At 50.7% G+C, this 17,279-nt stretch overlaps 1 protein-coding gene across 39 annotated transcripts in view; it reads right to left on the reverse strand.

Annotated features, from left to right (window-relative positions):
* Positions 1-17,279, reverse strand: part of ZNF618 (zinc finger protein 618) — a 180,649-nt gene that overhangs the window by 15,345 nt on the left and 148,025 nt on the right. For 6 of the 39 annotated variants that reach the window (XM_016961499.4, XM_016961489.4, XM_016961486.4 and 3 more), the window contains 4 exons: positions 12,232-12,471; positions 8,490-8,573; positions 6,003-6,047; positions 4,837-4,914 (listed from right to left, as the gene is read on the reverse strand). In XM_016961499.4, coding sequence (XP_016816988.1) covers positions 4,837-4,914; positions 6,003-6,047; positions 8,490-8,573; positions 12,232-12,471 — 447 coding nt within the window. The remainder of the gene's footprint in view (positions 1-4,836; positions 4,915-6,002; positions 6,048-8,489; positions 8,574-12,231; positions 12,472-17,279) is intronic. The other 33 variants (XM_054658998.1, XM_054659001.2, XM_054658996.2 and 30 more) reach the window with 7 other exon arrangements.

Consider the following 17,279-nt stretch of genomic DNA (forward strand, 5'->3'; position numbering starts at 1 on the left):
TCCAGAATCTACAAAGAACTCAAACAAACTTACATGAAAAAAAACAACCCCATCAAAAAGGGGGTGAAGGATATGAACAGACACTTCTCAAAAGAAGACATTTATGCAACCAACAGACACATGAAAAAATGCTCATCATCACTGGCCATCAGAGAAATGCAAATCAAAACTACAATGAGATACCATCTCATACCAGTTAGAATGGCTATCATTAAAAAGTCAGGAAACAACAGGTGCTGGAGAGGATGTGGAGAAATAGGAACACTTTTACACTGTTGGTGGGACTGTAAACTAGTTCAACCATTGTGGAAGACAGTGTGGCGATTCCTCAAGGATCTAGAACTAGAAACACCATTTGACCCAGCCATCCCATTACTGGGTATATACCCAAAGGATTATAAATCATGCTGCTATAAAGACACATGCACACGTATGTTTATTGCGGCACTATTCACAATAGCAAAGACTTGGAACCAACCCAAATGTCCATCAATGATAGACTGGATTAAGAAAATGTGGCACATATACACCATGGAATACTATGCAGCCATAAAAAAGGATGAGTTCATGTCCTTTGTAGGGACATGGATGAAGCTGGAAACCATCATTCTCAGCAAACTATCACAAAGACAAAAAACCAAACACTGCATGTTCTCACTCATAGGTGGGAACTGAACAATGAGAACACTTGGACACAGGAAGGGGAACATCACACACCAGGGCCGGTTGTGGGGTGGGGGAAGGATAGCATTAGGAGATATACCTAATGTAAATGACGAGTTAATGGGTGCAGTACACCAACCTGGCACATGTATACATATGTAACAAACCTGCACGTTGTGCACGTGTACCCTAGAACTTAAAGTACAATAAAAAAAAAAAAAAAGAAAACAATTAGCCTTTCTTACTTTCTCTACTACAGTACAGAGATGTGAAAACCCTGGATTTGAACCCAGTTCTGCGATGGTGTGACACTGAATTGGCTACTTCAACTCTCTGGGTCTCAGTTTTCTCTCTTCCATCCAAAGTGCTAGGGCAGGGTAAGCTGCAGGAATGATTCTTATTCTCTGCCCTTCCATAGGACTTAGAATTGATATTCTTCAACTTGTATTAAATAACAATGTATAATACTGGTTAAGACTTTTTCTTCTCCATATGCCACAGGTACCACTCCCAATACAAATGAGTTAAAAGCTCTGTGAAAGGCTTGATTTATAGCTTGAGATGCAAATAAGGTTTCCTCAGTGTGGCTATCCTGTGTGTCCTCCCCGCTCCCCCACATGTACATTTGTAAAGGGCTGGATGCAAAGCTGGAATAAAGGTTGCTTCCCAGAGAGAGACCACTGCAGGCAGGAGAAAGCAGGCATTTCTGACAGGGATGGAAAAAGAGGCATCTGCTGTTGTTGGGTCTTAGAATGTGCCATGGCCCTTGATACTCTACATCCGTCATCTCTGGAACCCTCAACCCAGCCCTGCTGAGAATACCAATAAACCCACTTCACAGACAGAAAAACTGAGGTCCAGGGAGGTGAAGTGGCTCAAAGGGGTTAGAAACCAGGTGTGGTGCTAGGCATGGTAGCTCACGCCTGTAATCCCAGCACTTTGGGGGGCTGAGGTGGGTGGAACATTTGAGGCCAGGAGTTCAAGGCCAGCCTGGCCAACGTGGTGAAACCCTGTCTCTACTAAAAGTACAAAACTTAGCTGAGCGTGGTGGTGTATGCCTGTAATCCCAGCTACTAGGGAGGCTGAGACACAAGAATCGCTTGAGCCCAGAAGGTGGAAGTTGCAGGTATACAGCTGAGATCGTGTCACTGCACTCCAGCCTGGGTGATAGAGCGAGACTCTGTCTCAAAGGGAGAAAAAAAAAAAAAAAAAACAAGAAAGAAAGAAAGAAACCAGGTGTGGTCACCTCCAAAATCCTAAACCCATGAGCTGCCAGCTTGCTTGCTGTCTGGAAAGTCTCCCAATCCCTCTTAGCTGTGGTCCTCCTGGCTGTACTTTAACGCGGAGGCTGAAAGAGATGACCTCTGAGAGGGCTTCCATCTCTGCTAACCTTCCATCAGGGTCTACCTGAGGCTGCACAGGGTGGATGTTGAGAGCATGGGCTCTGGAGTTCATTGCGAGAACTGGAATCCTATCTATAGCCTGCCACAGTGACTGCATAGCCTTGGACAAGTTACTTAACCAGTTTGTGCCTCCGTTTCGTTAGCTATGAAGTGGAACTGTTATGGGCACTTAACTCTGAGGGTTGTTCTGAGAATTAAATGAGTGAATATATGTAAAAGTCTTAGAACAAAGCCTGGCGCCACGTAAAAGCTCAAATGCTATTGGATGCTTTTTTTAAGGAGCTCTGCAACTTTGGGCCAGTGATTATGTTCTCTGAGCCTCGGTTTCATCATCTGCATAATGCGGATGAAAACGTCAACTACCTAATCAGGAAGATCTGATGAAATAACCTGTGTAAAGCTCTCAGTACCACAAGTGACGCATAGAAAGCACTCACAAAATTTTAGCTATCTTTGGTATTATTACTGCCAAAGCATGCTTCTCCAACGTCACCAAGGCACGCCAGGTTTTCCTACAGCACAGAAAGTAAGTTTATTAGCGGGAATTACCCTGTGCCATTCAGCAGCCCCATAATGAGATTGGTGTTATTCAAGGCTGATCCTCCTTATCGGCGGCGCTGTGAACTGCGCAGCTCATGATGCTTAATTTCTCTCTTTGGAGCCAAGCCTTTAATCCCGATTCAGTGTGGCTGGGATTCAGCCAGGCTTTGCGCTGGATGGCCGGCCAGGCACTCTCTGGCTGCGCTGAACCAGAACAAAGCAGTCCACGGCTCCACTCCGAAAACAAGTCAAGATGCTTGGAAGAGGTGGGGTCACCTCAAGGCTCAGACCTGATTTGCATTTTAATGGCCTCCAGGGATGGGAAAGCACTGGCACCCAGGCTCTTCCCTAGTCACAGCTCAGCTTCCAGAAGCTGGCAGGGCGCAGGCAGAGTGCCGAGGATTCAGAGGAGGAGTGCAGAAGGCTGTGCTGTGGGAGTCTCAGGACCAAGCGATATGTTCAGGCAGTGGTTCCCAAGCAGACTGCCAACTGCTGTCCCTAGCCCGGGGATCCTGCTTGCCCATGGGGTCTAAACACCTTGAGCTGGCATTCAAGGCCTTCCCTGGTGAGGCACAGCTGACGGCAAAGGAAAGCAGGGGGTGGGAAGCGTGGTGTGGGGAAGGGGATTTTCAGGCCCTTGCTTTAGAGATGGAGACACAGCTTCCTGCAGGAGGTCACACAGCACCCAGACACACCAGTTAGAGCAGGTCTCCGAGGCATGTGCCTTGGCTGCCACTCCAGAGCTCTGTCCTGATTTTAAGTTCATTAGAAACAAATAATAGGCTCCCCAAAAAGATCATCTGATTTCATGCCTAATATACAGCAGATACCCAATTAATATATGCTGGATGGATGAATGAATGATAGAGACTACACTAACAGAACAGTACTTAGCCTAAAAGAGATTCTAGTCCTGTAATACTCTATGCCAGTCAGGCCAGACCTGGGAGATGATGTCAAAGATTTGTACAATAACAATAACAGGTGAAATAACAGCAGCTACCAATTACTGAGCACCATTATGTCAGGCACTTCTCACCCATTATTTCTAATGCCTCTAGAGAATTCCTCTGGGGAAAGGGGTGGAGGGACAGCTAACTGCCTCCCCAGACTCACGTTTCCCTTTGCAGAGTGGCCAACTGTCCCGGGACAGTGGCTCTGGACACGCTTCCACCCATGGATTCAGGCTGGTCATGTGGCTAATTCTCCACACTGGAATTTGAGCATTTACAGGTGTCACTTGTGGTCTGAAATGGTAAAGAAGTGTGCCTGCCCCATAGTCTCTCTCCCCATCCACAAAGAGAGAGGATGCTGAAGATCTAGAGGAGGATGGAGCCAATAGAAAAAAGAGCCTTGATCCCTGAATCACCATGTGGAAGCCACCCAACTAGATCACGTGCATTGGGCTATAATGTGGGTGAGAAGTAAATGGTCTGTATGTTTAACCACTGAGAATTTGGAATTATTTACTTATTCCAGCACATACTGTCTCCCTGAGACTTGTGTTATGCTGTGGTGAAATGTAATGAAAAGGCTGCCTAGAGAGCAGATGACTGCACCTGTAGCTCTAGAGCAGTGGTTCTCAAAGGGCAGTCCCTGAACCAGTAGCATCAGCACTGTCTTAAGACTTACCAGAAATGCAAATCCTAGTCCCCACCTCTGCAGACCTACAGAATCAGAAATTCACAATGGAGCCTAGAAATCTGTGCTCAAGCAAGCCCTCCTGGTAATTCTGATGTGTCCTCAGGTTTGGGCGCAACTGCATTCTGGGACATAGGGTGTTAGTGAATGAGACTCTGCTCTGAGGCGGGCCTTAGCCCAGCTTGCCTTGGGCTGCATGTCTCTCCATCCCCACCTTCTGCCTCTGCTCACCTTGATCTCAAACCACGTTCCATTTCCACCTGCACATTTCACTTCCAGGCTAGCTCCTACTTGGCCTTTAGGACCAGCCAAGAGGCCACCACCTCCAGGAAGTCTCTTCAACTCTGTCCCACCTCTCCGTGTTCCCACAGAGCCTGTGCTGCCTCCCCACCGCCCCCACCTGCAGAGCACAGACCAGCCTGTGTTAATAACTGACTGACTGGGGCTCCCTGCAAGGAGGTTCCATGTCCTGTGACCATTTTCCAGGAAAGAGCGGCCTTCTCCAGGGGCCTAAGGTCAGGCCCTAACCATCTCTTCAATTTGCAGGAACTGAGGAAGGAGAGGGGGAGAGAAGCCGTATCCTACTTACCTGCGTGGGATTGCATGTGCTCCAACAGGTTGTTGTAGAACTGGAACTGGATCCCACAGGCGCCGCAGGTGTAGGGTTCTGGAGGGAGAAATGCGGCAGCCACGTCAGGGGTGGGACCGACGCAGACCCCTTCTGCTGGGCTGCAGGCAGCTTCGCAAGTGGGAACCCAAACACACACCGGGTCTCTGTGCTCAGGGCTCTGGGCCCGGCCTGCCTGCCTCCCCTGTCACTAGACCCATGAGGGAGAAGCTGGGTGAAGGAATGATGGAGAGAGGAAGCCATGCAGAGAGAGACCATTAGCTCAATTGAGCAGCTATTTATTGAGTGCTTACTGCGTGCCAGCCACTGTTCGGCGCACTTGAGATGGGGGTAAGGAGGACAACATCAACATCAACAGACCAACGGCCCTCTTGGGGCAGAGACTGAGTCTCAGGGTGTCACAGCCCCAGCTCTCTCTATGGAACCACATGAGGTCACTATTTGCCAAGTGAACAAATGAATGAATGTATGAATGAACAAAAACCAAGGTAACAGACATAAGGAAAGCAAGAAGGAAAAGGGTAAGAAGTGGAAAAAGCCACAGAGAAGCAGGAGGAAGTAGGGATCTGATGGGGAAAGGGAGGAGGAGAGGGAGGGAGGCGTGAGGGAGGGCAGGCGTAGGAACAGGCACAAGGGGCGCAGGGGCCTGGATCACTCAGCTCTCTACTCTTAGCACTCACGTCAGTGCCTGGCAGAGAAGAGGGAGAAGGAGAGAAGGAAGAGGGAGAAGGAGAGAAGGAAGAGGGAGAAGGAGAGAAGGAAGAGGAAAAAGAAAGAGGGGTGGGAAGAAGAGCAAGGAAAAGAAGAAAAAGAGGGCTGCGATGGGGCTCGGAAGAGGTGTCCTGAGGCTGCCCGACGACTGTGAATGGGAAGGCCTGAGCTCCTGCCAGGGCTGGGGCAGCAGAGCCAAGGCTGCTGCTGGTCAGGGCTCTGCCCCACCCCGTCCAAACTGCTCCACCCGCCCAGGGCTGGACCTCGGCCTGCCTCCACCAGCTGCCGGGTCTGCCCGGGAGGGCAGCCCAAGGCCCATCTCACACAGCCTGGAGGCTCCAGGAGCACGTGGCTGGCTGAGTTCCTTCCCTGCCCTGCCTTGCCCTCTCCAGCCCCCCAACGGGACCATCACTTACTCTGTAGGAGAGGGAAAGGGTTGGAAATCAGGGGACTTGCAGTTTCTGCAAAAGAGAAACAGTTTAGCCATCTCTTCTAGTTCTGCTGTTCTGTGCTGATAGTCATAATTTTTATTCTTAATAACCAGTGAGCCAGATGGGGCTTTCAGAGGAGTGGGGGGCATCCGAGAGGAAGGCTCACAATCTGGGGTGGGGTTGCAGGGAGGCTTGACACAGAGGCCATGCCTTTCAGAGGATCAAGGTTTACTGTGGGTGCTGGGGCCACCAGGCAGGGCAAGACAAGTCACTGCCATCCCTCCGGGACACCCTTCACTCTGAAAGAGTGAGGACACATGAGTACTGGTGAGAAGACATCCTTGCATGGCAGCTCACTTCAGGACAGGGAGCTGGCAGCTACTTCTAGGTTCTGGCACCAGGGTGGGGATGTTTGGTACCAAACACCAGAGCAGCCACCAAGAGCGGCTGTGCTTTGGAGGGCTCCTGCTGGCTGGCATCTCTCCCTCACTTCCTGGCACTGCCAGAGGTTGGCAAGCCTCAAACGCAGCAGGCAGCACAGCGGGGCCAGATGGTCTAGATGGGGAATCCTGGCTCCACCACTTATAATCTGGGGGACCTAGGGCAGCAATCCACCTCTCCTGAGCCTCAGTTTCCCACTCCAAAAAGTGGGGATAACAATAACATTGACCCCCATGGGGCTGTGGAAAGGAGGAAGACAGATAAGACATATAAAGCTCTGAACACATGCCAGGCACACAGTAAGCGCTCAATCAATGGCAGCTGCCAACAGCAGCAGCAGCAGCAGTGCTTGCACTATCGTTCCCGATTGTGAATATTAGCTCTGGGGGCAGGGGACGCATGGGGGTGCAGCATGGCTTGGCTGGGAGCACAGGGCACACCTGGAGACCTCGGTTCCACCCCGGCGCTACTACTTATTCCTGTGTGGCCTTGGGCAAGTCACTCCATCCCTTTCAGGCCCACCTCTTGGAGACGTTGGGTGGATTACGTTGTTCAAAACCTCATTCCCTTCCGCAGAGCAGTCATCAAATCACTTGGTTTACTTAAAAAATAAAAATGACCAACTATCACCCCCAAAAAACCCTAACACCTGAGTATGTAATCTGTGCCAGGGACTCACTGAATGTTCACAACCACCACGGGGCTGTGTGTGTTCATCAAGCCACTTTACAGCAGAGGAGGAATTCAGAGACTAGCCTAAGTCACCAGCTAGTAAGTGGTGGAGCTGGGGTTCACATGTGAGTAAGAGCCCGAAGTGGAGCTCCTGTTACTAGGCAGATGCCTCCACACTCAAGTCTGCGCTCCTGGCTGTCTCAGAGGGTCCCCGATGGTTGTGATGTGTTCGTCACCTGTCCACACCCAGGCAGTGCCCAGCCCCGTGCCTGGCACAGGCTGACACCTAATATGTAGTGAATTAAACTTCAACCATGCAAGAAAGTGAGTGGGTGCCTTCCCCTAACGTAATCACAATGTGAGAATTCCTCTCCCCTCCTGCCCTGCCTCTCAGGGTACAGAACAGCTTGCTGTGCCCTGCTCGGACAGAGGCTGCTGGTGACCAGCCAGGCACCCCCCAGGCTGACCCCGGGTCTGATGGGAGAGGCCCCTTGGCTGCTGCTCTGGACATTCTAGAGCTCTGCCGCGGTCCTGCAAGAGGCAGGCGTCAGGGGGCGCCAGAGACCACCTGGAGCCTCAGTTTAAACCCACTTGAGCAGGTAGGGGCTGGAAGGGAATCTTCGTTCCAGTGGCTCCAGGGCCAAAATGAGACCAGAACTTGGGGCCTCTGGCTCTCACAGCTCTCTCTCTCTCTCTCTTTTTGAGACAGAGTCTCGCTCTGTCACCCAGGCTGGAGTGCAGTGGTGCAATCTTGGCTCATTCCAACCTCTGCCTCCTGGGTTCAAGTGATTCTCCTGCCTCAGCCTCCTGAGTAACTGGGATTACAGCTATTGTATTTTTAGTAGAGATGGGATTTCACCATGTTGGCCAGGTTGGTCTCGAACTCCTGACCTCAAGTGACCCACCCACCTTGGCCTCCCAAAGTGCTGGGATTACAGGTGTGAGCCACGGCGCCCGGCCTCTTAGAGCTCTCTCAACTGCACTTCCTTTGCTTCTCCTGTAAAGAAACTGGCTGAGACATCTACCCTAAAAACATAGCAGTGGCTCTCTCAGGCCCAGTCATCTGGGGTCAGCTGAGTTGATGCCGCAGGCTATGGGGAGGGGTGTTGCTCTCTCCATTGGGGAGACAGAGAGGAGGCATTGTCCACTGATGCCCAAGGCTCAGAGGAATGTCCCTGGAAGAAAAGGCCCCTCCTGCCTCTGTGGTCTCCCTCTAATTCCCTGCTCCCAGCCTCCTCCCAACAAGATCCATAATGCACCACAAAGACCCCAGCCCACAGGATGCTGCCGCGGCTGCCAGGGGGGAGCGGGCGAAGCTGGCAGCTGCTGCACAGGATGGCTGTCAAGGGGCACACTCACCGCTGGAGTTCTGCGAACTGCTGTTCGTCTCTTCAAAGTGGTTTTGTGCTTTGCCTTCTACTCTCCGACTGAAAGCGCTTTCTGCTGGGTGGGGGACAGGAGAGAGAAAGAAAATAATGGTGATTGGTCAGCACTAGGTCTCAAGGGAGGGGTAGGCTGGGTGAAGGCCAAGGACTCTGCTGGGCCAACTAGCTCTCGTGAGGGCTCCGGGACCTCGAGCCAGACCTCCCCAGGACCCTCTGAGTGGCCTAGTCCCTTGGCAGGGCCCCAAGAGACCCTCCTGGCAGTGCCCAGGAGGCCCAGGCACGGGGGCCGGGGGAGTGACATGCCCAAAAACACAAAGATGAAATCCAGCTGGAGAGCAGATGGCAAATGGGCCTGAGTCTCCCATCTTTGGCTCCTGGAGAGCCACAACCGTGACAGCAAATCATTGGATCTACCGCCCACCACTCCCTGTCAGATTCTGCTGCCACGGGCCCCACCAAAGTGCACAGATGATGACAGCATGTTTTCTGGTGATTCCAGCTCCATCAGCTAGGTGGTCCCTGGTGACAGGGAGGGTATCCTGCAATAGATGGCGTGACAGGGAGAGCGGGGGTAGCCCCACACCCCCAGAGGCCAAACCCAGGCAAAGTCTGGTCAGTGTTCCCCCAGTGGAAGGGATGGGTTCCCCCTGAGTGACTACTGGGGTGTCTCTGCTTACAGGCTGCCATCTACCTGAGGGGCCCACCCTCTCCCAAGTGCTCTCTGGAAACCCTGCAATGCAGAGATAGGGTCCAACCAGGTGGAAAACCATGAATTTATCCCCCACCCCCACCTGCAGAAGGTATTGAAACAGATGATCCGAGTTGGAAGACAGCCCAGCTTTTCCAAGGTGCTCTAGGCATGAGGGGGATGCCGGACGATCCCAGAGATAAAGACCTCAGGGAACCAGTCAATTTGGGATGTGCAGCTGACCCAGTGCATTTCTTAAGGAGAAACAATTTGCCCAAAGATATCAAAGGCTCCGCAAAGTCTGCCCGCAAACAGACCCATTTAGATTTACTTAACCTAGCCTTCCCCAAACATAAGAGGGGTTCCCATAGAACCCCATTTTTAAAACATTAGATTCTGAAATATCTCACAAAATTGGTGATCTTGAGAATGCACTTTGGGAAATGCCACTCTCACCTGGTCCACCCTGCTCCGGAAGAGCAAGTGCTTAGTTTGCGGGTGCCAGGGTTGCGGATGGTCATGGGGACAATGGGAAAGGAAGCCAGAGGCAGTGCCTGCAGACCCTGCCCAAGTCCCACCTCCCCCCGACCCCTGTTATCCCACTGTAACAACGTCTCCTGACACAGGCTCCTTCCTGCAGAGGCTGCAGCTAACATTACAGGGACAACCCTCCCTTCAAAATGTGTCTGTGAAATGCCTGGGCTGAGAGTCCCAGGGAGGATCTACAAATTGGCACAGAAGGCCCCTCTGTTCTTGGTCTAGGGAAAGGGGTGGGGGGGGGGCTCTCATTCGCTGGCACCTCCTATGTACCAGGCACTGGACCAGATACCTTACATCCAAGTTCCCTCTAATTCTCCCAAAAGCCCTGTGAGGGCTGCACTGTCATTCCCATTTCACAGGTGAAAAAACAGAGGAAAGAGTGAGATCGTCAAGTTACTGGGGTTGGATGTACTCCTAACCCTCCAAGACGGCAGAATCAGACTTCACTTTAGGGGGAGGTGCTTCCTTTTGAAAAAGGCCTTGGGTAGAGAAGTGACTGCCTACTCCATCTTCATCCTTGCGTACGTTGGGTGACTGGTACTCATCTATGGAGGACTTCTGACCAGCACGCTGGTAAACTTACCACAATTGAGGCTGCAAACTCTTACACTGCTCAGCTGATAATGCACATTTTGAATAGCTTTCCTTGCCACAAGTACCTCTGGCCGAAAAATCAACATGCAGCACCAGAGGTGAAATCCCATACAGGGACGTGCCCATACACACATGAAGGGCCACTTATTCCAGGACCAGGAGGTGACTGACAGTTTCTTCCTCAACCACATACTATCTTATCTCCCATGCAGGCTCCTGCTCCCAACCGGATGCCCTCTGACCTGCTCAGCTGGTGAATCCAGAGGTGACCCCTACCCACAAGTCTTCCAAGGCACATGAAGGCAGCCTGAGGCCTGTCCCCATAGCTTGCTGAATGCCTACTCAGAGACACTGAAGCTGGAGACCGGCCATGTACCACACCCTGTCGGCCGCCCTCTGCAGAAACCGCAGGCATAAAAACTCCCAGCCACAAAGTGCAAGAGAGAAAGCAAGATTTGAAAGCCATGATTCCATGATTTAGTGGAGCCAATATCTATCACCAATGAGACCATGATGACCAATTTGCTTCTAACTAATTTATGCTACTGTTGAAAAACACAACGGCTACTGGCTTTTCTCAACATGGTACCTGAAAAACCATGACCTTCAAGGCTGACTGACTACTCTCCTTTTGGGAGATCTAAGCACAATAAACACATCTTCGAAGAATCACGCCCTCGCCCAAAATTAGCCTCCTGAACTGAGGAGTAAAGGAAAGCACGGCTTAATCACTCGGCTGGGCTGTCAGTCACCGAATGAACCAAGTGGATCCTTTACCTGAGTTCTCACCTTGATCATCTATTTATTTAAGAAATGGCTTTGGTCTCATGAGGACAACTGAAGGGCCCACGGTCCCAGAGGCACCACATCATCACTCTGCCCTACAACCCACAAGTCCAGGCAGGTGGCCCAGGGCTGGTTCCATCCAAACGTGAATCTAAGAATTCCTGACTGCTGGTCCTCAGCACACAGTGTGTCTGGCCAGTTTTTCTGGAGGAAATAACTGCTCGGAACTTTTTATTGTCTGTTTACCCCTCTGGAGCCAGAGTCCTTTGCAGTGTGAACTGAGGAAATGGTGGCATCCACTGATTTCCTGCTGGGCCTGTATCTCATGGAGGAGTTTCACGGGTAGTGCTACAGAGGGGGAGGGCAAGAGACCAGAGATCTAGGTCAACCATCCGGCTTATCCTGCTTTGTTCAGAGCAGATCCTTGTTGAAATGACTTTTTTTAAAAAATTAAGTTTTCTGAAAGGTGGGAGATGCAAACTCATGCCAACAGGGTCCAGGCAGGCAACAGAAACAGATGAACTGGGTTGGATGTAAGACAGACAACAGTGTGATCACAATGAGAAATGACACCTGCCACATGGCCATTGTGTTGGGGAGGCAGTAAGGCGTGGTGAGGATGTGGAAAAGTGGAGAGCACACACTGTACTCAAGGAGGCAGCCAATCGTTGCCCTGTAGGAAAGTGGGTCCAGGACTGCCAGGTCTGACTTTTCAATGTCAGGTAGAAATCAAAAGTTTTACATAAAATTTGATGTTCAGAAGCTGGCAATTAACTAAAAGATTTTTTAAACCTTGTGAAGAATGTCAAAACAGGCCCCTCAGGCCATGATTTGGGAAAAAATATTCTACTACTTAAAAAAAAAGTTTGCAAACCTCCTTGTACAACCCTCTGATTTAAGGTGAGAAGACTTGGCTCAGAAATGTGAGGTGGCTTGTCATGGTCACAGAGCCAGCCAGAGGCAGAGCTGGGACTCAGATTTGTCCCAGATCACTACGGGACTGCCACTCTTGCTCTTGCAAGGCAACGACAACCCCAGGCACAGCTGTGGCAGGTGGTGAGAAGGGCAGTGGGGGAGAAAGTGTGGGGGTCACATAGGCCGTTGGTACCTGCGGTTGCCTTGCTCGCCGGAGATCCCGAATTTGGAGTGCGGAACGTCTGGGTTTGGGTGGCTGGAGGGGTGCGGTGTAAGAGGGTGGCGCATCGGACCACGGAGGCCGGAGCTTTTTTCCCCGACTGGTTCGTCTGGGTCTTCGCTGCCACGAAGCGTGGAGATGGGGAGACCTCTGGATGTGAACACTCAGAGCCCGTGTCTGGATCATCCGGTGGCTCCCACCCGGGGGCAGTACCTGAGAGGGTCACGCTCTCAGTCCCCGAGGGCCCTCCCAGCCGGCAGAGTGAGTGGCCTCTCGGGCCACCAGCCCCACATTCCAGGGTTGGGACTGTCTCTGTCCAACCTCTTCTTGTGCCACAGAGAACAAGGATTCTCACTTAACTCAGAGCCAGAGAAAGTCCAGGAGTCTGGAACCTTCTGTCAGCTCACGCTTAGTTATCTGGAGGCCACCAACCAGCCCACTGTGTAGGTCACCCATAACCCTTGACCAGCCCAGTCTCTGGACTGACTGGCTCTTAGGGCATCTGAATTACTTAACCCAGGCCCAAGTGCATCTTCTAGAATGTTGGTTTCTAAGCTCCTTTTCCTTTAAAGGAAGGCTGGCTTGGAAGTTACAATAGGAAGCAGACAGGCAGGGACACGCCGGGGCTGGGGGGAGGCAGAGGGGCCTGATAGTCCCTCCAAGGTTTTAGGGCAAGGGGCTCTGTGGTGCCTTGTGGGCACTGACTGGGAACTGTTGCTCTCATGGGACACCTGACGCTTTAATTGAAATAAGTGTAGCAGTTCCTGGATACTGTCTGGGGAACCCTGCATCACCATTACCCAGGCCCCCTGCCTCCCTCACCTGAAAATTCCGTAGAAGCTGGAGTCACTGAGAACCGGGGGCTGACTCTCAAGCAGTTTCCACCTCTGGTGGTCTTGGGAGAGCATCAGTCGGCCTCCTTCACCCTCCCCTGAACCCTTAGCAGTGGTGGCCAACCCCTGAACCTGGCCACACTTCCACACTTCAACCTGGCCTCTTTCTCATGAATGAGATTCAGAGATCATGCAAAATCCACAACTCTCCCTGAGGGCAGGAAGGGGGCTAGGCAGCAAGAGGAAGCGGGGGCCCTTTGGTACTGACCAGAGGCTCACAGAACCCCCGAGAATTAGTAACACCAGAGGGTACTGTCTTGACTCAGTGCCTGGCCACAGCCCTGACCTGCCTAGCGAAGGACCTGGCTGTTGCTCCCCTGGCCCAGGCAGGTGGAGGCAGGCCCCATTATCTCCCTGCTCCTAAGACAGCGTCCGTCCTGGGCACTGTTTGCAGAGCCTAAATGAAAGGGCCCCCTGGCCCGCCACCTCTGCTCATTCCTGGCACAGAAGGCGAAGCTCAGCCCAAAGAAGCAGGATGCAGGGCCTTGTCCAAGGTCACAGAGGAACTGAGTGGCAAAAAGAAAAAGCCACTCTATGGTCCTTCATTTACCACGCTGGTGCATGGGGTGAGCTGTGAGGACTGGGGCTGCCCATTCTCCCCCGTGGAGGGTCACCCACTCCTCGCCTACAGTGGTGGCCAGATGCCGGGAGCAGGGAGTTCTTTAGTCATGCCCCACTTAAACAAGCCCTCATCTGCCCACCCCAGCCCCAGAAACAAATCCCAAGGCCTCAGTCTGCGGAAAACACTTGTGTCCCTTGCGACCTGAGCTGCCACTCTTGGGACTCTCCCTTCCTGAATCAGGAACTGAGAAGTCTTGGGTGGCAAAGGACACTTGTATACCTTCTCTCCTGCTCTCTGTCTCTCTTTCTGAGCCGAGGGGCCTCAGAGGCCCCTGAGTCCCACCAGGGGATTGCTTGTCTCATAATTTCCAATTTTTTTTTTTTTTTAAAGCCACAGAATGAACCGACACATTCAGTGTTCCAATAGGCACCCAGAGTCCATTTCTAATATCATTGCTGGCTTCCTGTGTGAGGCAGAGTTTGGGGACCACAGCTGGTAATTCACTGTAATGGAACCAGCCTTGAGTCTGGAGTGAGGCAAATCCACCTCTGAAGCCCAGCTCTGTAACCCTCGGCCTCCACAATCTTGGAGACTATACCTCCCCTCTCTCGGCCTTTGTTTTCCCGCCTCGACTCCACCAACACTGGGATGACCCTCTCCGCATAACCAGTCTCACGGGGACTTTATGGGAATCCAAGAAAGTCTCAGAAGCATCCTGAATGATAAACTGCTCTTCAAATGTAAGTATTTATTACTGGTATTTTTCAGAGATTAAAAAAACCCAAGGCCCAAAGGCTTATTCTGGCCACAGACATAATAAGTTTGTTGATGGCAACACACAAAGTTAGTGCTGAGATGAGACAGGGCTCAAGTCTGCCGGCTGTGCAAGGAGGCCTTTGGCACAAGGCCGTGCACTCCTCTGCTCTCCATGGCAGTGACCCACACAGGAACAGAGTTTCTGAGCAACAGCCTGATCAAGCTGCTTTCCCTCTGAGGCTTCAAGCTCCATCCTTGCAGAATGACTCTAGGAGCCCCGTTGGATCAGCCCGTTACAGAGTCTACAATTCCAGCTGTAAAGATCCTGGCATTCTGAGGCAGACAGCCCCCTCTTTCCCTGTGGCAGGGAGCTCAGGAACACGCATAAAGCACATGGTATCATAGGCCTGAGGGCATCACCTGTGTGCTCTGACCACCCTGCTTGGGACCACTCCCCTCTCCAGCTTCCTCACAGGCCATTGAGCTCCTTGCCTTCTCATATCCTACAATATCCTTTCTCTTTCAAGCTCATAGCCTTTGTGCATGCTATTCCCTCTGCCTCGAACATTCTTCCCTCAAACTTTTGACTGTTGGTCCTACACACTATACTTAAAAATCTCTTCCTTAGGGAGTCTGCCTCCCCCAAAACTCCCCATCTGGGACCATTTATTTGTCAGTCCCCTCTTGCCTTCCCTTTCAAGGACTGATCACCATCAGTCATGATACACAGTATGACCTTTGAACAATGGCTCTCTCCCCATTAGCGTGTATGCTCCAAGAGAGCAGGAACTCTGCCAGCCTTGCCCGCCATGCACACAGTGTTTGGCACGTTCCCTGAAACACAGTGCTCAAGAGACATTGTGGAATCCGTGTATCAATGCGTGAGCGGCCAGGAAATTTAAAGTCAGAACTGCTGAAGAAGAGCACATCAAAGATGGGATCCCAATGAGGGCACATAATGGTACCATGAAGCTATCTGACATGTTATCCTCCCAGTGGTCCCAAGGGTATAAGGCAGATGGGGCTACTCAAGCTCAGAGAGGTATGGCTATCAATTCTGGGTCACAGGGTGGGTTGGGCTGGGCCAGGATCAATGTCCCAGGCTCCTGACTCATTCTACTTAACAGTGTGCTCCCTCTGTTGACCTCACAGGGAACACTGTCATGCTGGAATTCCTACCTGAGCTCTTCCTGAGAAAGCATGAAAGAGTCTCAGACAGACTGGCTGACTTCCCCTGTGGGAAACACACATACAGTATCTACACACAAGAGATATCTAAAAAATAACAGAGCACTGTGGTCTCCTTTCCAGAAAGCTGAAAATTTAACTGGACCAAAAAAATTTAGAGAATGCATGGAGCAAAGAAATTTAGAGAATGCAAGGATTCAAGAAAAGCAACCACACAATCAAGGGAGTGGAGAGGCCAGGGGGTTTCCCCGAAACTTCCACGAGGTAGAGGAGGATGAAACTGCGTTGGAGGCAAATGGAATCATGTGCTCAAGGGCTGGAGGTGGAGAAGAATGGGAGATGGGATGCAAGAGGAGTCAACCTGGGAACCCCTCCTCGTGAATCTTCATCTTAGAAAGAGAACTGGAGAACTCACACTTCTGGCCATGACGGAGTAACTGATACAAGACTAGCCTCCTGCCATATTCAACTATAAAGCTGGACAAAGGCAGTGCAGAACTGTGATTCAGGAGAGAAAACATGATGTGAGCCCCATGGTCACTCTAGCTCTCTGCTTGGGGAGCCCCTCTGGACCAGGGCAGAGAGAGGTGGAGCCCAAACATCTCAGTGAACAAAGGAGACAGTGATCTGAGTTCAGGGCTTTTGAGGTGGCTAGAATTTGCACGGCAAATTAACAAAGAAGAGAGAATTGTGCAACAAAAAGAACTCCAGAAATGTGCATATGGGCCCCCTTGAAATCTGGCTGAATACCAAACTATATTTGTGCAGATGAATCTCTGCAAAGCCTAGCAAAAAACAGCTAATGGGGGATGGGGGTGGGGGGGCTGTGAAGTGAGTGAAGATTCAAAAGTCACACAAGAGTAGGAGATATTTTGGAGTTCCCCCCAGCCAGAGAGGCGAGACCTTGCTCAATACTTCAGGCATTCAGCTAAGAAACGGCCAGAAAGGCCATGCCTTAGAAGAGCTGTTCTAACCCCAGAATAAGAACTATTCTAGACCTGTCTTAACACAGCTTAAAAACCAGCTTTTGAAGTATTGAGTTGATTTGGAAGTAATTAACTACCTGCCAGAACAAAACCCTTTTCAAAGGAAGACAAAATCAAGTCAACAACACAGCATTCCCAGGATGCAGCACGGAAGAAACAATTATTTTCCAGGCAACACAGGAAAATGTGACCAGTAATCAAGAGAAAAACCAGTTAACAGAAACATACAGAAATGACAAGGAAGATGAAAAATAATGAAGAGAAATAAAAATTATAAAAAGAAACCAAATGAAACTTAGATGAAAAATATGATAGCTGAAATAAAAAGTTCACTTAATGGATTTTTCTAATAAAGCAGATTAGACACCACAGAAGAGAAGATCAGTGAACTTGAAGACAGGGCAATAGAATCTATTCAAACTGAAGCACAGAGGGAAAACAAGGCTGAAAAAATGAACAGAGCTTCAGTTATCTGTAAACATTATTGATTATCAAATATCTATGTAATTAAAGTCTCAACAAGAGAGAAAAGAGAGATTAGGAAAGAAAAATATTTGAAGAAATACTGGCTGAGAATTTTCCAAATTTGATGAAAAATGTACACTCATGATCCAAGAAGCTCAATGAATCTCAAAC

This window comes from Pan troglodytes, chromosome 11, assembly GCF_028858775.2.
Source record: "Pan troglodytes isolate AG18354 chromosome 11, NHGRI_mPanTro3-v2.0_pri, whole genome shotgun sequence".
NCBI lineage: Eukaryota > Metazoa > Chordata > Mammalia > Primates > Hominidae > Pan > Pan troglodytes.